General features: G+C 43.8%; 1 protein-coding gene across 2 annotated transcripts in view; it reads right to left on the reverse strand.

Moving 5' to 3' along the window:
- ACDO1 (Protein kinase superfamily protein) overlaps positions 1-20,706 on the reverse strand; it is a 49,198-nt gene extending 28,492 nt beyond the window's left edge. The window contains exons 1-8 of one of the 2 annotated variants that reach the window (XM_087679930.1): positions 19,667-20,706; positions 19,332-19,538; positions 18,919-19,008; positions 18,695-18,841; positions 2,082-2,246; positions 1,790-1,930; positions 1,529-1,708; positions 1,240-1,435 (exon numbers count right to left, since the gene is read on the reverse strand). In XM_087679930.1, the coding sequence (XP_087536056.1) occupies positions 1,240-1,435; positions 1,529-1,708; positions 1,790-1,930; positions 2,082-2,246; positions 18,695-18,841; positions 18,919-19,008; positions 19,332-19,538; positions 19,667-19,975 (1,435 nt within the window). In that variant the 5' untranslated portion in view covers positions 19,976-20,706. The remainder of the gene's footprint in view (positions 1-1,239; positions 1,436-1,528; positions 1,709-1,789; positions 1,931-2,081; positions 2,247-18,694; positions 18,842-18,918; positions 19,009-19,331; positions 19,539-19,666) is intronic. The other variant, XM_087679921.1, reaches the window with a different exon arrangement.
- Between the last annotated feature and the right edge of the window lie 2,064 nt (positions 20,707-22,770).

A 22,770-nucleotide genomic window follows, 5' to 3' on the forward strand; every position in this document is an offset into this window, starting at 1 on the left:
ATGGTCGAATTTGTTTGTTTTATAAAATATGGGTGTCAAATCATTCATTTTCCTGGATATATTGGTTAGATCATGACTTGTATGTGGAATGAGATCTTTGTGACCGGATGTCAAAAAGGTAACCTTTGTCAGTCTAGCTTTTGGGGTTAGATAGAGTAGCTAAGCTAATAGCAACTTGAGGCACACTACATCAAGTTGCAAGGTATGGGACTAAGCTTCATAGTGGAAGCGGATCGGTGGACAGAGCCATCTTGTATCAGTTTGTTTGGAATTCAAGAAATTCCTGTTCTTCCCTAATTTTCTGTGTACTTTCTATTCCTTGCTTAGATTCTGTATGCTGCACCATGTAATTTTTACAGATGTATGTAAAGGTCTCTACTGGAAACAATAGAGTTCCCCAACAAGGATGTTGATCTAAAAATGATTCATGAGTAGTGCCTGATTTCAAGCAGTGAACCTCAGAAGTCTCTTGTAGAGGCATCTCTGTCCATATATCCTCTCAGTCACCTTTGTGTGATGAAAATGTAAGAGTGGAACCTGCTTATGACTGTATGGTATTCAGGTAGAACATCACCACCTACATGTGAAAGGCCTAGTATTGTAGGGTATTCAGGTAGAACATCATCACCTACATGTGAGAGACGTATGTCTTATGTAATATCTAGGGTGATTAATGTGTCCCACCCTGCAAATATCAGGTTCTGTTGTCAAAGTAGCAGACTGCCACATGAATATATTTTTATCAGCCTGTAGCTTCAGTTTGCAATATAAGTGCAGAGGCCACAGATATTGAGTCTCTGGAACCAATCAACTTGCATTTTGCAGGCATAAATCATATTCCCATGGGGATTCCATAAAAGGGACTGAGACCTTTCGTGAATAAATGGCTCAGGAAGACACCTTCTTGTATGTGATCATCATTCCCCATATTGCAGCTAGAATGATAATAAATTTCTGGTTTGGGTATCCAGGCATTAACACTTTATTCATTTTTTCATGATTTGAAAAAAGTATAATCATAGGAAAACAATCACCTGCCTCTTGCAATGACCGACTCTTGAAGAAAATGGCCAATAACCCATTGGCACCGACACATACCCTAAATCCCTGTCACAATCTCCTAGAGAAACACTCTACCCTTGTACAAAATTGAAGCTAGAAGTTGAACTGGTTCTAGACAGCTAGGGAGAGTACAGTGGAAAGTTTAGCATTGGTTTCCCAAGAAGCACTTCTTCATACCAGTCACAGAACGGAAGTTGAAATCAGATAGTCCTTTCACAGTTGAATTTTGCCAGATTGCTTCCAAAGCTGGGACTATGGGCGTCAAGTCAGTTCCAGGAGCCAGAAATCCCAATCTAGTAAAATCATTGGCCATCTCAACGTAATCTTCATTTACCGCATGAACAACTGCATCAATCAGGATCTGTTTGTTTTGCTGTTGCAGCCAAAAGTGAACAAATGAAAAAGAGCAAGGGCACCATATTTTCAAACCAGAAAACTTTTTTGATCACTTTTCTATGTACATTACCTGACTTAACACAGCAACATTCCCGAAGTCCACATAGGCAATACGTCCATCTCGCATAGCAAAGATATTCCCTGGATGTGGATCACCATGAAATAATCCAAACTCAAGCAACTGTCTAAGAGCTGCACTCACCCCAACAGTGATAAAAGCTGGTACATTTATTCCAGCATCTTTAATTCCCTGGGAAAAAGTTGTTCATTCTTTAATACACTATTCACAAAGTGACTGCTGGACATCCTCAACAGTGAGAATCACAGATACCTGAGGGTCTGTACAGCGTATCCCATCAATCCACTCCATTACAAGTACTCTTGGCCCACTAAGCTCTTGATATACTTCTGGAATTTTAACTGTTAGGTCATCGTTGAAATTTTCGAGAAAGTCCTTGATATTTCGAGCCTCCTACACAGTAGAACCACAAACCCACCATCACCTGCATTGTCAACAATTGATATCAAGATACAAGCAGGAATAACACGTTTTATGATCATCGCTTATCATTCCTTTCACCATACTCCAAGGGAGAATGGCAATGCCTTGTAAAGAGACTCACAAGGGTATAGTCGAGCTCTTCAAGAAGTTTCTCGCCAAACTCATCAACAATTAGCTCAGCATTGCAACCCAATTTCTTCAAACTTATTCCATTCAAAAAAGATGCGAGTGTTCTGAACAGAAACAAATCCCTGTAGATGATTGGCTCTATGCCAGGTCGTTGCACCTGTAAATGCCAATGGAGACAAATATGGACATATCAATGAAAACACATTGGTTCTTATGACCAGAATGAAGTAACAGAGTGAGAATTCAATGTTAAACAGATTTTTAGTTTCTCCCATCAGGCTAGAAAGGTTAATTTGTAATGTATCAAAGAACTAATAATAGTTGTAGCACGTATACAAATGAGGTTTAACACCATGTTAGTTGCATACATGAGCATAAGGTTTAACACCATGTTAGTTGCAGACATGAGTCTGCAAGGTTGAACACCATGTTAGCTGCATATAATTAAACACAGGCATGAGCATAAACTACGTTCATGAAATACATTGGCTTAATCAGCTTTCAAACCTCGATTAAGATGGTTGTAATGTCTATACAGCATACAGCCAAGCAAGATGGATGTACACATTAAGACGGAGATCTGTGGCACAGGCAATGTAAGTTATGATGGGAAAAAGGTAACCCTATCTTGGGGCCCAGGGACTTCTTTTCTGGTACAAAATAAATTCATCTGTTTAATCTTCCTGTCTTTATTTTCCAGACTTCTTTTCTGCATAGTTTCCAGGTGCAGTAGATGTTCGTTCTTGAAACTGAAGCTCAGCTCTAGAATAACATGTGGCCCACTTTTAAGCAGATTTAGCAGTCTGCAGGAACCACACTAGTTGTTAGTGAAGTCGCTGCTAGTTTTCCACATTCGCAGATAACCAGCAATGCATGCTGCTATAGTACCAACTAGCTGCCATGATTAGTGGGATTTTAACCCTCTATATCTCACCCTGAAAGGGAAGGTGATAAACGTGTGGAAATGAAGGGTTAGAAAGCTTCTCAACAAGGACATCTGCCTCCTTCGTTAGTTACCTGTGCTACAAGTCCTCTTCTCTTCTATGCATTTTTTCTTGCTTGCTGAAACAGACATGGCTACAATATTTCCAATTGTGTCCAGATAGTTTGCTGAATATCATACACACAATTCATGCTTTATCTGCAGCACAAAACTTGGAAACATTCACATCTACTCTGCCCACAAAGCGCCTCCACCCCCCTCATACAGCCTCCAGTTAATCTTCCCTCACTATATGTGCAGCCCCTCCAGCCCTCCTGCACAGTCCCCCAACCCTGCTTCCCTCTCAGCTCATGCAGTACCACATCTCCTCCATCTATCAGCTCCAAAACATCAACATGGTGTCAAACCAAACCCATTGAAAATCTGAACACTATGCAACTTTCCTGTATGATAGGCTTGCTACTATATATGTGTATCTCAGCTGAGGATTACTATCATGAGCAGATACCCAGAGGCCCACTTCAAGTGGATAAGATTTCAACAGACAAAGCAGTGTAGCCAAGTGATACAAAAACACAAGGTTTCAATGAGCTTCATACATAGGAAACAGTTTCATAAAACTTTGAAACAGAAACAAGTTTCATTCTAAATAGTCGCTAATTAAGTAATACATCAAGTAGGAATATGTAAATAAAACATGATAAGCCTTTTTAGTTATGTAAACCTTTCGTGAGAACTTAGAAAAAGATTTATTTGAACTTGACTTAAGAAATTTTGATTCTAAATTATGTTCTGAAAACATCGGGTAGTAACTTGTAAGGTTTATGAGTCATAAATAGTACCATACTCGTCAATTGAGACTACACAATGCACCATGGGTCATGATCAAGCCAACTACCATCATCCATTAAAGATTTGAATGACAAATAATCTAAGACATGCACGGGACTCCATATAAATTATAGAATGTAAGACTTCCAAAGCAAAGGCCCAAAAATATTTTTCAAAAATCTCAATCAAGGGGCCTGAGATATATGTGTTTTAAAGGTATGAAAGGTTCTATACATTTCCTACATGTAAGAATTATGCAACGCTTCAACAAAGGTTGAGGCCATACATATTGTTGTATGCTACTTCCAACAGACGCCTCCAAATATGCTATAGACATAGATGACACAGAAAGGAGGAGGAGGCAATAGGGCTACATCACTATCTAGCACACTTTTTAATGAGATCAGATCGTATCTAAGACTAGGAGAGCTTGCTAGTGCGAGACTTCAATGCCACAGGGATGAGCAAACAGTGTACTACAGTGATTTTGAAGAGGGGCACGGGTGGATTGGTCGGAGGAGGGGGAAGCATACAATTGACTACCATAGAGGACCACAATTGACCACAAAGAGTATCTATTGACACTTGGGCAGTCACGCAATATAGTCGGGGGCTACTAAAGTTGGAATCACAGCACTATCTCCCAAACTATAATGGGATGAGGAGATGGCCATAGTCAAGCAAACACATGCTTCCCATAGGGAGGAGAAAGCAGCACTGTGAACTGCATATTGGGATCCTAGGAGACAATCTAGCTCATGCATAACTTCCCAATATACCCCACCCCAAAACCCCTTTGAATAAGTACTATAAGGAAACAATAGGGGAAACACATAGGAATGCAAAATGCATGACAACATGATGAACACAATATGTAGAACGCTCAATGGGAATACTGACAGTTGCGTAGAGTTTGAGAGTTCTTGTGCTTGCACCACAGGTACCCGTGGGTCCCTCTCCAACTTTTTTTGCCTACCCACCCTATCCTTACTATCCTCCCTACACTCCGATACCTCACACGCCTTCATCTTCATCTTCCAAGCATGCTTTTACTAACAAGACTCATATCAATGGGTCTGATTCTACTACTTGGTCAAATTTGATGAGCCATGTTCTTGACTCACAAAACTTGTGGGATCTTGTCCAATGGATGGAACCCCAACTAACCCCCAACTTGTACCACTAGAGGTTATCCACTCTTGAAAGGCGACAAATGCCTCTACTATTGTCGAGTTGATGCAAGGTCTTTTACCTGAATTATGCTCATAGCTACGGCACTTTGACCTAGCATTAGAGCAATGGGAACACTTGATCCACTATGCAGCTTGGTATAGGACCCATCGTATAAATCTCAACCATGAGCTTCAAATTTTCAAAATCACTAAGCAAGATGACCTTAAGTTCAAGTTGGCTGAGTATCGGCGGCTTCTCGCCCAATTCCCCACTACAAGGGCCCCTAAGTCTCCTGATGACCAAGTCACATTGTTTTTAAACAAATTGCCTAGAAAATATTTCCATTTTGTACAACAGGTGATCGCACAACCCAGCATACCGTGAATTGAGTGTCAACTCTATTGCATTACACTCAGCTATTTGATCAATTCATTAGCTTCATTAAAATTTCCCTTAAACATGATTAGTTAATGAATTAAACCCTTTAGTTAAAAATAAATGTGTTCCTAGAGAGTGTCTGTGTGCACAAACCCTAATTGGCAGGACCCAAACTTTCTATAAATAGGCATGGTGCCCTCCACTCAGCCATAAACTCATTTTTGCAACCTATAGATGCTAGAGCTTTGTTGTCAACACCCCATACGCAGAGGATATCTCAGTCAAAGCTGTCCCCCATTAGGCACCTACTTCTCAACCATCCATTACGAATTCGGACCATCTCCAGCCATCTCCACACTATTGGTCAACCAAGCATGGTTGGCAACCACCTAGACAACTGCGTTTTTCTCATATTGTTGCCGCCCAACCGACCTCCAGGAGCTGCATTTGCTGCATACTGCTGCCACCTCGCCTATCCATGACCTTTTGGTGATGCATTTTGCTGATCCTCCCCATCGCCACCTACTATGTCATCACTTCCCTTCCATGCTTGCAATTTTCTGCCAATCTATTGCCCATATGACACTTAATCAAGCATCCTACTGCTGCCTTTGCTGCTGCCGAACACATTTAGAGGCTGCTTTGCTACCTTTGGGATCCATCAAAGTGTCTCCAACTCATACTCTCTACCCTAGTCCTTGAGATGGAAGAGTTTGGGGATCAGTATTCTTCACTACATAGTGTGTTTGTTGCATTGAGCATTATATTCTATTCAATATTCATTCATTATCTCTCGTTGTGTTCATTCTCTCTTCATTACCCTAACCCTAACTGTGTTTGTTATACAATTGTGTTGTGTTTTCTATGGTAGAGCATTTCTTTAGAGAGTACTTACACAATGCAAGGATTTTCACCTTGGAGAAATGCTTACTCTCATAAGATTCCATCCCTTCCAAAGGCCATATTTCACAGAAATACAATGCCAATGCATGGGAGATGCAATGGGCAATGCAAGACATTATCATAGTCACGAGTGACACAAAATGGGACAAGGACCAAGATGGGAGGGAATCACCATCACTTGTGACTAAATAGTCGCATGGGATGGGATGTGAGATGAAAACAAGCTATTGTCCCCGCAATCCTCAAGTCAAAAAATGAATGTCACTTGTGACTATGGATGTCGTGCAAAATAGATGACATGCAAAATACAGTTGTGCCACTTGAGCAATGCCCTCATCCTGAATGACCTTTCAAATCGTAAGCCCAATGGCAATTCCAATAGCACCAACAACTCTGAAAGGAGGGTAGAACTTCAGCTAAGGCGGAAAAGATATATGTTGTCCCTATCCTACCACACACATGCACAATCACATTTAGCTACACAATAGGGTTTCACAACAAAGACAACTCAAGAGAGAACATGTGCAAGTATCCAGTTTTCATCCATCCATCTCTCTCTCTCTCTCTCTCTCTCTCTCTCTCTCTCTCTCTCTCCTACCACACAAATGCAGAATCACATTTAGCTACATGATAGGGTTTCACAACAAAGACAACTCAAGAGAGGACATGTGCAAGTATCCAGTTCTCATCCATCCATCTCTCTCTCACTCTCATATAAAGGGTAATTGTATTAATTACCCACAAACGAACTGTATGACTGACAATACAAGAGTCACAATTGGACTATGTGACTAAGGTACCCATACCATAGTTAAATCGGAGCCATCATTGTGAGGCATAAGAGACTTACCCCTTTGCACATTAGCACAATGGCCCTAGACCACATCATAGCTAGGATCATGTCCTAACATTGAGATTCAAAGAGATAGTTGTAGTATCTAGATATCTTGTACATACAGCTCTTAGACTTGAGAGATTTTTAGATACTAGCCTTATACTATGATGCATTCTTCCTACATTCATAATGAGATGACATCAAACAAAGATATACTTTGATTTTGCTTCATTATCCTTTTGTAGATGTTAATAGGCCTCTTCCGTGCAGTGTCCCGCAATATACGCAAGCGATTTCTGTTGACGAACCTCATACTCAAAGGAACCAAAACTATCCCGATGACTACCATTGCATCTTTTAATAGAGGCCAACAAACTGCCAAGCAATTTCCAACCTCAACCCATACCAGACATTCTGGTTTAAGCAAACCTTGAAAATCAGCCGTGGGTCTCCATGGCACTAGATGCATCACCTATCTATTAAAGAAAAGAGGCAACCTGCCCAAAAGATCATCCCAATTCTTCGCAGATCTCAACATGACCTTATAGAAGCCCCAAGGACCCATAAATATCTCTTCTACACAATCCCCCTACAAGATGGATATCATCCACTAGTGAATCCAAGAAAGCACCAAAATTTGGCCAATAAAAAAGAGAATGACTCCACACTCATAAAAAGCAAAGAAGGAAAGAAGCACCTGTTGCGCATCCACATGAGTGTTGGAAAAATCCAACAGGTAGCCCCAATCTAGGTACTAGGAATCACTAGATTAGGTGGCAACTTGCACATAGCAGCACACAACAGGCTGCAGAGGGTTAGGACCCTTGGTAATGCATTATCACTTAATAAGCCCTTAATTACAGCCCCAAAACTCAAATTTACCAAGCTTTTATTAAAAAGAGATAGCGATCCTAGAGAGTGTCTATGTCCCATAAGCCAAATCCTAATTTGGGAGGACCCATCCATCTATAAATAGATAGGCTACCAATCACTCAGGCTTAATCCTGTTTTTGCAAATTATTGTTGCCTAAACTCTATTGTTGACACCCCACATGGAGGATATCTCAGTTTGAGCTGCTATCTGCTATTGTTTCATGTTGGCACCTGTTGTCCAGCCCTCCACATCAGGTGGCAACCTGATTCAGCCTGTGTTCTGCCTGCCCATCATTTGTTACTGCTTTTGGGGACCTGCCAGTCATCACCAAGCTGCCATGCGGCAGTTTCCGCCTGCATCTGCTGCTGCAAACTGTTGTTCAGCCTGCCACATGTCAATGGCTGCTGTGTTTTGCTGTCTGCTGCCTGCATCTGGCCGCCACATCATCAAATCAGGCTGTGTTTTGCTGTTCATGCCTGAGTTTTCCTATCTATCACACTAATCCGGCCACACCTGAGCTGCATTTGCTGCTGCCAAACATTCACGGAAGCTGTCTGGTTTGATTCCGGATCCATCAGAGCACAAAACACTTTCTAGCTCGTACTCTTTGTCCTGGTTCTTGAGACACTGGAGTCTAGGGGCCAAATTTTCACCCTTGCATAGTGTGTTTGTTGCATTGAGCATCATATATATTCAGCATTCATTCATTCATTATCTTCTTCAGTGTTCACTGCCATTGGAACACTATACCGTTTCCTCAGTACACTACCCCATTTCCTCTTCTCCATCAAAATCTGATCCCAAGGCCTCAACTACTTGATCAATGAAGGTAATATTTAGTCCAGCCACAGCATAGATTGATCATAGAAGATCCCTCTCTCTCTTTTTTCGTAATCCACTGGCTACCTTAGTAGTAAGCCACTTGTTTTATTAACCCACTAACCCAAGTTCAAATCTCCCCTTTCATATAACCAATTGAGCTACATCTGTTTGGTCTCTCTCTCTCTTTGCTGCTCTCTCTCTCTCTCTCTTTTTTCGTAAAAGGTAATTGTATTAATTACGAAAAAAAGAGTACAAGTTTTCATGATTACAAGATACACGAGGGCTCTAAGCCAACGTGTAAGATCCCAGTACTAAGCCACACAAAAGTTACACAAGCGATGGCAAAGACGCAGAGGAAATTGCCATATGCCAGGTAAGCAAGTCTTCCCGAGGGAGCAAGTCTGAGTGTCGAATGAGATCTATCTGCCAATGCAAGAGACCTTTAAGCCGGGCAATGTATTTCAGAACATTAGAGGCGGAATCAAAAAGAAAGGCATTCCGAGTGGTCCAATTGTGCCAGCATCCCCAGAATCTGAAGAAGTGAAACAAGATCTTCATACGCAACTGTGGCGGTGTGGGGTATTTTGGTCGCACAAAAACCCAATCGAACGGGGTGAGCGAGGACCCCACCCCTGTACGCCAAACCTCTGACAAGAGCGACCAGATCCTCTTGGCCAGCGGGCAAGAAATAAATCGATGCCGGGCCGATTCCACAGTAGTAGTACAGAAGAAACAATTTCCATTAGAGATTCGACGCTTGGAGAGGGCTGAGGCAAGGGGAAGACCACCAATCATCACCCGCCAAAGAAAGACCTTGCATTTAAACGGTGTCTTATTCAACCAGCCCTCCATCACCGTTGCCTTCCACCATGACTGCGATTTCCGCAAACCCCATACAAAATTAGCTTTAACAGCCAGCCATTGATGATCTTTCATCAAAAGATGATACACCTGATTAGCAGAGGCTTTTTCCAGACTCAACCGGCCGGCAAGGTCCCAGTCCTGCCAAGGACGATCCACCGCAAGGGCAAGAAAAGGTTGCATGGCCTGAAGTACCAGCAAAAGCTGCTCCCATAAGTCATGGTAGCCACGCGGGATTCTGAAAAGTCTCCTAGCCGTACGAAACGATGCGAAGACATTACGACTGGCAAGGGTAGCGTCCGCAACGGAAGTCACCCCAAGACAGGCCATGCGGTTAAATTTTGGTCGAAGCTCATGTTTGTCTTCCCACGAAAGTAATCTTGATACTGCCAACAATTCCAGTTGAAAGGAGTTAGCATGCAAGCGGTCCTCCGTTGGATGCCAGCTCGCCTTTTGGAGCACCGCTTTCCAGGAGCCGACCAAATGTAATAATAGAGAGGAGGCGGGGCTGGAAAACCTAGAGTCTGCATTAAGGACATGCCACCAGGAGGCCCGAATTTGTGTATTGCCATGTCGAAGCCCGCTGTCCTCCAGAAAATGACGGGCTATAATGGTCCACGGGTGATGATCCACGCACATAGCGCGAAAAAGTGACCAACGAAGGGCCAGCATATAAGTTTCAGCATCCAAAATAGCCCCACCACCCAAGCGTTTGGGGGTACATGTATGCGACCACGAAATCCAGGAGATACCTGCATGCAAGGAATCCTTCTTCCATAACATGAAACGAATAGGGCGCGTGAGAGCCTTCAAAGTAGTAGGAGTCCAGGGCAGCAAGGGCAAGAAATATGTGAGCATTGGCAGCATAATTGTTTGCGCCACTTTGAGGCGGACATGAAAGGGCCACGCTTGCGACTGCCAATACAGAAACTTAGTGGCCAGTTTCTGTGAAATCCACTCCAGTAGCTGCTTTGGCCGAACATCAACCCCCAACGGGTATCCGATATGCCTGACAATAGAGCCACGGGGAACAACCTGACCCTGCCAACCCAAGAACTGTAAATCCGACTCCGTGCAGCTGAGAATGGCTGATTTGAAGGCATTGATGCGAAGACCCGAAGCATGACCAAAGAGTGTCCAAACATCTAATGCCTTGCGAATGTTGTCCTTGTCTACACGCAAAATCATAAAGCTATCATCAGTCAAAGATTGGCTAATGAATTGCTGCCCCATAGGAAGAGACAAACCGGCCGGCTGATCAAAAGCTGCCATTGAAGATAACATTGAAAGAACCGGGTGAGTCGCCAGGGCAAAGAAGAGAGGACTCAAAGGGCAACCTTGTCTCACTGCGCGTGCAAGGAGAAATGGCTCTGTAACCCCACCATTGAGCATGACACGCGAAGAAGCCTCAGCACTAATTGTGTAGATCAATCGGGTCATCCGCGCCCCAAAACCCATAGCGGACATAAGTTCAGCAATGAAAGACCAATCTAAATAGTCAAAGGCCTTTTCCAGATCCAACTGAATCAATACCACTTCCTGGCTAGAGTGCCTTGCATAGTCAATGGCCATTTGCACATTTAAAATATTATCCAGAATGTTGCGTCCCTTAATGAAACCATATTGAAGAGGATGCACAATAGCTGGAAGGTGCTTGTGGAGCCTATTCACCAGGACTTTGGAAAAGATTTTATACATCGAGCCCATCAATGAAATTGGTCTCCACTGTTGCAACATTGACGGCGAAGGAACCTTTGGAAGTAATTTGATAAGGCCTACTTTCCATGAGGAAGGCATGACCCCTGTTTCCCAGACCTGCTGAAACATAGCCACCAATGGCTTCACCAGTTGCGTAGCCGAGCACTGAAAGAATTCATTGGTGAGGCCATCCCAGCCAGGGCTTTTATCCTTGGGCAGATGCAACAAAACACCCATAACCTCCTCCTCACAAATATCTGCCTCCGAGGTAGCTCGCATATCAAGTGGAACATGATGGCGGACCAAATCATAGAAAACTGAACGTGCATATGTAACCTGGTCAGAAGGCGACGAAGAGGAACCAAGAAGATCCCGAAAATAATTCCTGCACATATCGACAATGGTGTGCGGATCAGTAACCATGCGACCATCTGAATCCTAAAGTCTGGTCATATTTTCTCGAGCAGGAGAAGCATGCAAGGCGCGAAAGAACTTATGAGTCTGGCAAGCATTGTCTTGCAAATTGTCAGTCAAATTGTGTAATTTGGCCTGCTGATAGGATTTCAACTGAAATTCTTTAATAAGATCAGCCAAACGCTGTGCCAATGATAATAGAAAATCATCATCTGGGGTATCCGCCAGAAGCGAACGAACCAAAGCCAGCAAGCCTTCCGCTGCATGGCAACGCCGCCGACAAAGAGAGGCATGATGTATCCCATACTGGCGAGCGACCCGTTGCACATTAGAGACTAAACGTTCAAAAGAAATTGTGCCCTCAGAGGCAAAGTCCAATAAAAATCTCTCAATCAATTGCTGCATGTAGCCCTGAAAGATTGAATGCTTCAAATAAGAAGAGTTGAAGCGTAAAGGGAGTCTATCCAACAACTGCATAAAAGGTGCAATAGGTTGTGCCAATATCTCAAGTTGGAGAGGGAAATGGTCGAACAAGGCATATTGCTGCAATACTTTCATTTCCAGCATCTCAGGAAGAAAGTCATCATCCTGCATGATGTACATTCGGTCCAACCGCGACCATGTAGATGCATACTGCGCTGAATGAAAAGTAAACCCTGGGGAGGACGGATGTAACCAAGACCATAGATCTTGCTTAAGAGCCGCAAGAGCAAAGGCATTCCACGCCCGGCTTTCCGGAGCATCCATCACCGAATGCCCGGAAGTGGACTGGGAAGAGTCAACACACATATTGAAATCTCCCATCACAAAACCCCTTCTGCCAAGTGACATGGAGCTCTGCAAAGTCTTCCAAAGATCCCGGCGAGATAAAGGGTCATTCGGACCATAGAGACCCAGCAACCATAAGATCTCTCCTTCAAATAAAATTTCAATTACCACAAAGCGGCCCCGCACATTATTTTTAATAAGAATAGGCTGATATTTCTCATGGACAATCATAAGCACTCCAGAATAATGCACAGCATGTGTCCCTGCATAAAATAAGCGAAAACCATGGCAATCCACCACTTTTCCTGCATCATCGTGGCTCTTGTGCTCCACCGCACACAAGGCATCCCACTGATTTTCATGCAAGACAGTCCACATGGCATGTTGCTTATGGCGAGAACAAATGCCTCGCACATTCCACATGGCTATCTTCATATATCTGAAAAAAGAAAAATCAGGAAGGAGGCACCGCTTGCCTCGATTTCACCTTGTCCGCTAAAATGTCAAGGACACCATCATCCAGAAAATCAGCTAAGACTGCAAAAGAATTCGGCCGGCCAGCTTTAGAAGTAGATGGGTTATCCACTGTCTTAGGGGTGGCGCGGGGATAACGACGATCCCAGGGTGTAATCACATTGCCTTTAGAATCAAATGCCAACTTAGCAAGTGGGCCCTTGGGCCCGTCTGTATATACTTTCCTCGTAGACTAATTACGGGGAGCAGAAGGAGCCATAGTATGCGCAACATGCTGTGAAGAGGACATTTCTTTCCTGCGCATATATGTGCGCATTGAATCCTGTGACACAACAGGCCCAGAATCCGGCAAAGCAGCATCCAACTTCTTACCTTTTTTTGGACGTGCCTCTATCCATTCATTGTTACGAGAATCCAAACCCAAAACCTATTGTTTACCTTTATCCAAAACACTTGATGGCTGGGTATCCTCCTGTGAGGGAGCATCAAGCACCATGTCATCCCTGGGTGGCCCAACATGCACATTATCGAAAGACGTTTGCCTCTCTAGGCATTCGGCCATAAAGTGTCCCAATTTACCACACGAAAAGCAATGTCCCGCAAAGACACCCCATTTCAAGCGAAAATGTAAAGGATGCATGCCAGAGCAATTAAGGCGCAGCCACGCAGGCCTCTTCCTGGTAGTGTCCCATAACATACACAAACGGTTTCTATTCATTGCCCTTAGGCTGGGGGGGACCAAGACCGTTCCCACAACGGCCATGGCATCCTTTAACAATGGCCAATAAACAACCGGGCAATTTTCCACCTCAACCCACACCAGGCATTCACGTTGAAGGAGGCGCTGAAAGTCGGCCATAGGGCGCCATGGCACGACATGAACCAAGCGGCGATCAAAGAATAATGGTAGTTTGGACAGCAGCTCAATCCGATGCTTGTCTGAGTTCAGTAGAACCTCATAGAAGCCTCGAGGTCCAACAAAAATCTCCTCCACACACTCCCCTTGCAGTAAATGGTGCAACCACTGGCGAATATGGGAAAGCACCGGGATCCTGCCAGTGAAGAAGAGTATAACTGCACGTTCATAAAACCCTGAAAAAGAGCGCAGGACCGTTTTCGGGTCCACCGTTGCCTCCAGAACCTCTTCAGTTCCCGCGTCAGAAAAAGCTTCATGATTATGCTGGACATAGTCGCCAAGCAACGTATTGGCAAATTCCAGCAAATGCTCCCAATCAATTTCCTGGGAATCCACAGAATCAGAGGCCACCTGAGCATACGAACGATCCTGATGACCGATTATCTCTTCGGGCATAGGCTTGGAGCGTTTACCCGCACGCTGAAAGTCAAGACCAGGGGGCATCTCCTCTGTACACGGCACCATGTCTTCCGGTTCCTCTACATCAGAATCCGGACCAAGAGCGGCTACCGTTTGTTCAATAAAAGCCATATCCAGGCCAACCATGCTTCTCTCTGATCAGAGGCGGGACTGCAGAATCAGTGCACCACCCGGATGCAGCAAGCGGACAGCAACGGCGAACCGGACCGACACACGCAGATGAACCGGGGTGCCGGGCAACGGGTCAACCACAGATGAGTCTTACACGCGTCTGCGGCAGGCCTGCAAAACTAGGGCACCGCAGGGCTGCAGCCACAGGGCCGCAACTGGGCGCCGGTGCAGAGGGGGACGGACTCGAGCAGTGAGCCCCAGATCAACAGGGCGGGCGAAAGCCGTGGGAGTCCACAACAAGGCGCAACAGGCGGGGGTCTGACGTCGTGACGGGATGGTCCGGCCGTAGGCGCAGGAGGCGAAACGTCCAGGCGAGGCGGTTGTCTCGTGCAGGAAACGGGGCTCCAGGGGATGGCGGGTGATCCAGGAAATGGGGCTCCAGGAAACGGGGCTCCAGGGGACGACGGGACGGCAGAAGTGGGGCGCAGCGAGACGCCGGGGCAGAACGGACCCAGCACGAGTCAGCGGGACGACGTCAGGCAAGGCGCAGGGCATCGATTCGCTCTGCCATCACTCACCTTTCTCTCTCTCTCTCTCTCTCTCTCTCTCTCTCTCTCTCTCTCTCTCTCTCTCTCTCTTTCTCTCTCAAGCAGCAGGATGGACTAGGGGGGGTTCTATGATAGATGGCAGCCTAGGGAGACATAGACCATCAATTATATTGATAGCAAGTAAGACCTAGAGCAAGTAATGATTAGAACCCATGGAATTACTAGAGTAGAATTTCATGCCACGCCTAGGGAGACATAGACCATCAATTATATTGATAGCAAGTAAGACCTAGAGCAAGTGATTAGAACCCATGGAATTACTAGAGTAGAATTTCATGCCACACCTATGGTTAGTAATGACATTCCTTTAGAAGTAATGGAAGTTCTTATAGCATAGATACCCTTACCTGGTCACTCAAGTCCTCCACACAATTAGCAGCAAAGAAGGATACTTGCTACTAGTATACCCAAATGTGCACCTAGTTGAGCCTATATAGGATGAGCATGCATGCACTTCCACCATTTGACTGCATCTTCAACTATCCTCCCCTTGAACTCAGATGTCCAAAGCTGAACCAGTGATTAGGATGGAATTTGTGAGGTTAGACATAGATAGCACTTGGATGAGCCTAGTGCAACGAATGGGTACAAAGATGGCACAATATCAAATACATTTCTTGCATCAAGAGGGATTCATGATGGACACGCAGCATGAAACCAACCTTCCTTCTTGAAAAGGGTGGTAATTCCTTGACTAAGCACTTAGTTACAACAATCAGGAAATAAACATAAATTGAAATGAGCAATTTACCTTAATAATCTTGGACAATAGACACCCAGTTGGCCCCAAAACTAGCACCCCTTTCTGTATTTCTTTAACTTTAATTGCTATGGATTGAATACAAGTTGAGATTCCATAATCTCCTTTGTTGATCCAAAATCCCCTTGCTTTACATACAATCAGTAATCAATTTGAGCCAAATACCTTGATTTTCACCCAAGAATTGCACAAATGGAACCACCAATTGACCAAATGTTGCACCAATTCACAATGGATAGCTTGGCATCTGAAATCCCTATCAATTCCATGAATTTCAGGTTCTGATTTCAGTGTATGATGCCTTTTCTTATTGGCACGAGTCCCAAGGTGGCTGCTAAACTCTAATTTTTGTAAAAATTTAGGGTTTACATAGAGATCTATTTACTGTCCACCAAATTTGGCTGAAATTTGCTCAAAATGGCTGACAAATGCTGAGATCTCCTAATAATGTGTTGGAGAAGCTAAGAGAAAGCCAAGATGAGAGAGAAATCTGATTTTCTTCACAAAAAAACCCTAAATTCTGCCTACTACCTGCTCCAGCCTGCATTAATGCAATCATCTACTACCAAGCACCTCCAAAATGTTGTCACTCGATCAGCAATGTTGTTGCCAACCCTTGGAAGGTGACTCTGTGCTGTCTCCAGCCTGTTGAGGCTCCCAAATGGCTGTCTTCAACAACAAATTTATGTTCTCTAATCAAAAAATGCAACAAATGTCTCTCTCTCCCTCTCCCAAGATGTAAACTGACTAAATGGCTAAGACCCAACCCCTAAAAACGTTTTCTCGGTTTGCATGGGCATTTTTGCCAAGTGCAACCTTCTAAACCTATTTTTCAAAATTATCCAGCCATTTAATTGATTTTCAAAATTAAATAATCCTGAAAATTAATTTCAACCCTTCTAACCCTACCTAAAATTAAATGTGCACATCCATAATTAAATTGGCTAGGCCATTTGCACCTTGGAGTAGTCCCCAACCTCTGTTAACCCTTAGACTCGCATTAATAAATTAATTAATGCTAGTCCCTAATGTCATCACCAACACTTATTGGCCAAATAATTGTCCTAGGGTCAAAATTGACACCAGTTGACCCCCAAAGCCCAACTAGCATAACTTATCACAACCTTGCACATTTGATTAATAACTTAATCAAATGTTATCAACAAGATTGAAGCATCTCAAAATTTCACGTCCTCATGACACAGCATATGGACACACCACTCTCATAAAGAATCAAGCATAGTGCAAACAAGATGCCTAATAACATGCCTAGGAAAGTTAACTTTTTTAGGAGCTCTTGCCTCACCAACAAGACCCATCGAATAGCCTAGGCGAATAGAAAACCATTACTTTCAAGAGATTTGAGAGATCAAAACAAGAGAACAATACACTGCCAGATCATTAAACAATCGTAGCGTTTTCCTTGCTGGAGCTTATATGCCACAAAGAGACCCTCTTTAGAGACGGCAGTGCAGTACTTCCGGACAAACCTAAACAGAGAGTGTGTACAAACTTCCTAACCACAGTGAGCACCATAGTCCCCCCACCCCCCAAAAAAGTGGCCTTCTCCCTTGATGACTGCATCACCAAAACTATGCAAATCATCTTTACCAAGGGCCATCCTAAGCAAGCCAGACTCCTAAGCTGGATGAGGCATCCCTGGCTCCTATGGTGATGACCCCACTGCCCTTATCACCAATCCCCCGCGCCATTATTGCTTGTCACAGGACAGGCCTGCTGAGACCCTTCAACCACCGTACGCTGAAGCAAAGGATGCAGTATCCTATGAGAGAGAGATTGGGAGCAGACATTACATCTAGCATATGGCATGACTATATCTTACTTTATGCTTTTAAGATTTATTTTCTCTACAGTCGTAGGTTTTGTGTTTGATTTACACTTTATTGATATTTTGGTTATATTCTATGACAAGACATCACAACTGTATTATATGACAAGATTTCATAGGCCATTTTGGCCTTTTGCAGATGTGAATCTCTATCTTTCCCCTCACACACACGCAAAACAAAAAAGCTATATTAGAGAAAAACTCAATGCTTGGTGACACTCCTGCCATGCCACACCACCTCTCTCTTGAGAGGTCACCAATGCAAACTCTCTGAACAAAAAATTTTGGTCTTCCATTACTGAAGCAATCAGTCCCATCACATTACGAAGAAATTATGCATGACCACACATTTATTGCCAACTCCATGGCCTATCTTTCATCTTCATCGTTTTTGCTGTGAACCTATAAAGCAGTTAACAGACATTATAATAATCGGGATTAAAAAAAGTCCAACTATCAATCCCCTCATGGTGTCCAGTCTTGAAGTCAAAGAAGTGGTGTGAACTGTCTTATTTTCTCCACCAACCTGCGTCTTTTGAGTAGAACAACATGCTGTCAGAGACAACAAGGAGAAAACTCGTGACTAGTATTGTACGGCTGCATCTCTACTGTCTCACAAGACTTGCCTGGCAAATCCACCAGTCTACATGTAGCCAACAACTCAGCCTTCAATAAATTATCAGCCCTTAGTAAAAATTAAGCTCTCAATGTCAAGGAAAATAAGCTTCACTGCCTTCCAACCTACAGGTAGCATACAATGTCGAATAATAGGTGGTTGTTTGGACGAGGTGTGATAGGAAAATGGCCTTACAAACCATGTAGTATTTAGGTGAACTTATTTTGGTGTTATCCACATGAGATTGAGATGAGTAGTAGAACATGGTGTTGCCATTCTTCTCTCAAGCAAGTACTGAACTATGGATTGCGATTTATCCAAGAGCTATACAGGGAACAAAATACGGCATACCTTAATTGCAACTTCTTTCCCAGATTTCCGAAGAGTGGCCTTGTAAACTTGTCCTAAACTAGCAGCTGCCACTGTTTCTGCAGAAATATTGCTAAAAGCATCCTCAAGTGGTGCACCAAGCTGCTCCTCTATAATGTCAAATGCCACCTGCCACCATTTCATTACCAGGTTAATGAACCAAGAAACACATCCAAGACAAGAAGAGCCATATTTAAATACAAGACCTTATTAGGAAACGCTGGTACGTCATCTTGCAAAATGCAAAGCTCATTCATATAATCTTCTCGGATGATGTCTGGCCTGTTTGCTAAAACCTGTGGAAACAAATAAAACTCACTCAAGCTTCTGCAATCTTTCCACTGTGAGCTCTAAAACTCGTCTACAGTACACAACTTGGGCACTTCTGTCAGTTATTCACGCAACAGCCACAACATATAATATGAGCATCAGAATACAGTTGTATTCTCTACTTACAGATGCATAATTGAACTGCAGTACTATAGTGTGTTCACAAGCATCCTAGATGCTGATGATGACTTAATCGAAATAAAAGGGTACTCAAATGACTCCACACAGCAACAAACAAATCACTTCTCTATGTGACATCAAATAGCATCATTGATGGCTAAAGAATAACCTGCCCGGCTTTGATAAAGGAAGGCCCAAGATCACACAGCAAATTTCGCAGCTGCTGTGCTCTGTAAGGCACCATTTCTTCCCCCTTCCCAATGAGACAGTCATATGAGAGACTTCCCCAGTAATATCCTAACTTCAGAAGAATCTCGGCACCTCGTGATATTACAAAGAACAATGATCCTGGCGAATCTAGGACCTTCTGGCGCACCTGAGGAAGAAAACATTACAAGACTAGAAGATAAGCATAAGTTGTAATGCTGCAGCTGTGTGTCCAAGCAAGAAGTGTGAATCCCTTGTATACAACAGCCAATCTGCTATCAAGCACTCTTGACTCACCCCTTCTGGTGTGTACTTTCTAAATGGAATGCAAACCCCCCGCTCGAAATCAAGCACATCCATTGCTGTGCTAGATTTTTCATCCATAGGGGTGTTAGTAAGCGGGCTTTGTGAGGTCCCCCGGCGTTGCAGCACAGGTCGTCTTGATATCTGCCGTGGAGGAGCCACTGGAGCTGAGACTGCTGAGACCTCGACGTTCCTAGCTCTCCCCTGCAATGCCGAAAGCTCGATATCGACTGACCTGTGAGGCCTAACCCTGAAATCGGTGGGAAAGCCATTGCGAAGCAAAAGGTCGGATGCAGCAGCCATGTCTTTCTGATGAAGGGGGCAAATTCTGCCCTCTAACTGGCTCTTCTAGCTGCCCTTCAAGTGACTCTTCTATGTGATCAAGGTAAAGGGTTGCAGGGAGTTCCACATGTAACTGCAGACGATGCACAGCAGCATTCAGCAAGCTCTGCTCAATGCATCATAATATTTAGGGGTCGCCCAATGTTCAGTGTAATCCACCAATTGGAATTCCGTCGGTTATGGAAACAATTGGAAGATTGCGAGCCCAATTATGAGCCACCAAATGAGGTTTGGTTACCAATAAGAACAGTGTAACTATGGACTACCTAATCTGTGGAAACCAAAGACCCACTTGACAGGTTTTTTAACTTAATCAGTTTTCGGAGTTTTGGGGAAATGTCAATGTGGAAGAGGCTCAGATCATAGCAGGAAACAGTGGGAGATAGGGGATTTCAATTGTCCTCACCGAGACAAAGAAAAGACTCTGCCTCCTCGAATGGGTAAGGTTGCTGTCAGAATTCCCATTTCGTGCACAGACAGACAAAGACACACACACCGAGGGGGAGAGTGCTGTCCTGGAAGCACAGAGGTACACGTAAGGCCTTATGACCAGCTTGTGGTTAGAATTGTGTTTGCGTTTCTCAGGCTACAAAAGTCAACATCAAAAGGGTATGGATGTGGCAAATTTCAGAAGGATAAGAGGGACTCTTTCTCTCTGGATTTCTCAAATTCAGCATTGCTGTTTTTTCTTGGCCAACCATACTCTGATCCTCATGAGTCATGCCGAGAGAGAGCCTTTGGAACTCTCTTCTCACACAAGTTGCTTTGCCAAACGAATGATCCAACCTCAAAGACACATCAGCTTGCACTCTACCCTCTCTAGGCTGCTGCCAGAAGGTAGGCCACATGAGTCTCTTAAGAGGGGGGAAAACCCCAAATCCCGATTTATTTTCAAACAATGTTTGGCTTGCATTTTTCCCCTTTAGAAAAAATTCCCAAAAAAAAAACCTTCATGCATTTTCAAAAGTGGCAATGGTGGTGGTGGTGAGACCAATATTTGATGGGTTTGTTTTCTTACACTTTTCACATTGCCTAATTAAGAAGTGTAAGTCTTAAGAGTTAGGGTCTTCTCTCTCTTCAAGCTCCTTTAGGATAAAAGCGCTAATGAGCTGACTCCTCCCAATTTCCAAAAGCAAAAGTCACCCCTCTCCTCACCCCAACATAATGACAACTAGGCACTCCGTGCCTAGACTCGCCCCGGGGCGGGCGCGATTTTTGCCGGGGGGAGGGGGCGGGTGTTGGACGCGTGGCACCCGCCCCCGCGTTCTCTTTCTTTTTTGTGGGGGAGGTGGGGGGCTGCCACGTGGCACCCGCCCCCCACCTCTCCTTAACTAATAGTATAGATTTTGCACAAAAGATGCATACTTTTGCATCACTCAAAGATATGGCAAAATTTCTCATGCATTACATGTAGAAGCTATGTCAAACTAGCTCTAGTAGGGGGTGAAATGAAGATAGCAACAGAGAAATGTTCCCTCTCATCGCATGAAATGTTGCAAGAATGCATCAAGGTATGCATTAGGTAACATCATTTGGCATCATTCTATTACTCATTGTATTTGTGCTAGGTGTCAACGCAAGTTCTCATTCCTAGCACAACGAATGCGCTTTTAAACCTACCTTTTTGCTCAAATTACCAACGCTTGGATTGTTTGTTGAAACCCTACTCCTTCCACGACCTCTACATGTGAGCAAGTGCAAGTGGGGCTAATTCACTCTCACTAGCCCCATTATAGCACTACGAGACATGACCTTGAGGGCCTCATCACATCCATTGTTATTAGGGGAGGGTGAAATACCGCTCCCCCCCCCCCCCCCCCCCACTAACCTTGTGGTCCCCCCCTATGCTTCAAGAGGGAATAGGGTTATCTTATGCCCTACCTCCCCTACTAGCATGCACTCAAAAGGGGTGCTAACATTGTGTAGTAGGATTGAGGTTGGTTTAAGGTTCAAAATCTCCTTGCAGATTCAACCATGATACAAGTACCTAGTCAAACCAATCAACAACCCTTTCATCAACATCTTGCACCACAATGCCATGAGGGCAACTACTTCTTTTTTTTCGGGGAAAGGTTGGGGGGGGGGGGGGGGGGGGGGGGGGGGGGCGTTTGCAAGGGGGAATACTACTACATATACCTTTGTTAGCCTTGTAAATGTTGGGCACGAGGGGCCTTAAGTTTAATGTGAGTCAAACCATTGAGCAATGTCAATTTTTTATATTTTGAATTTTCCAAAACCTTAAAATAGTGCATCCTTGAGTGTCACTCTATAGGCCTCTCATTATCACACTTTTGCAAACCCTTTGTTTATAACTAGGTGTACTTAATAAAAATATCAAAGTACCTTAATTTTTTAATTTAAGTATGATTAGATGTTCAACTATTTAAAAAGTTGTAAACTTTTGTGTGTGTGTTTGTGGGGGGGGGAACCAAAAGACGTAAAAAGGGACTATTAGATGTCACTCTATTGGCCCTTTTATCCTATTAGCCTAGGCCATCTCATGGCAACATCATGTTAGGTGGCTTTCCACTAATGGATAAGCTACCATGAAGTGACCTTGCAATACATACATACATATATCCCCTAAAAGTCTAAGGTTTTACATATCTATGTGTGTGTAACATAGTGCACTAATTGTCAATTTACCTTACTTTAAAGATGTCCTTTTATAAATGAAAATAACACTTATACTGATTTAACTATAGCAATGTCAAATGTGGGTTTCAAACATACACTAGTGATGGTATCACCTACAA

Source organism: Lygodium microphyllum, chromosome 1, assembly GCF_053477565.2.
Source record: "Lygodium microphyllum isolate KBCC chromosome 1, Lygodium_microphyllum_v1.1.10, whole genome shotgun sequence".
NCBI classification, from domain to species: Eukaryota; Viridiplantae; Streptophyta; class Polypodiopsida; order Schizaeales; family Lygodiaceae; genus Lygodium; species Lygodium microphyllum.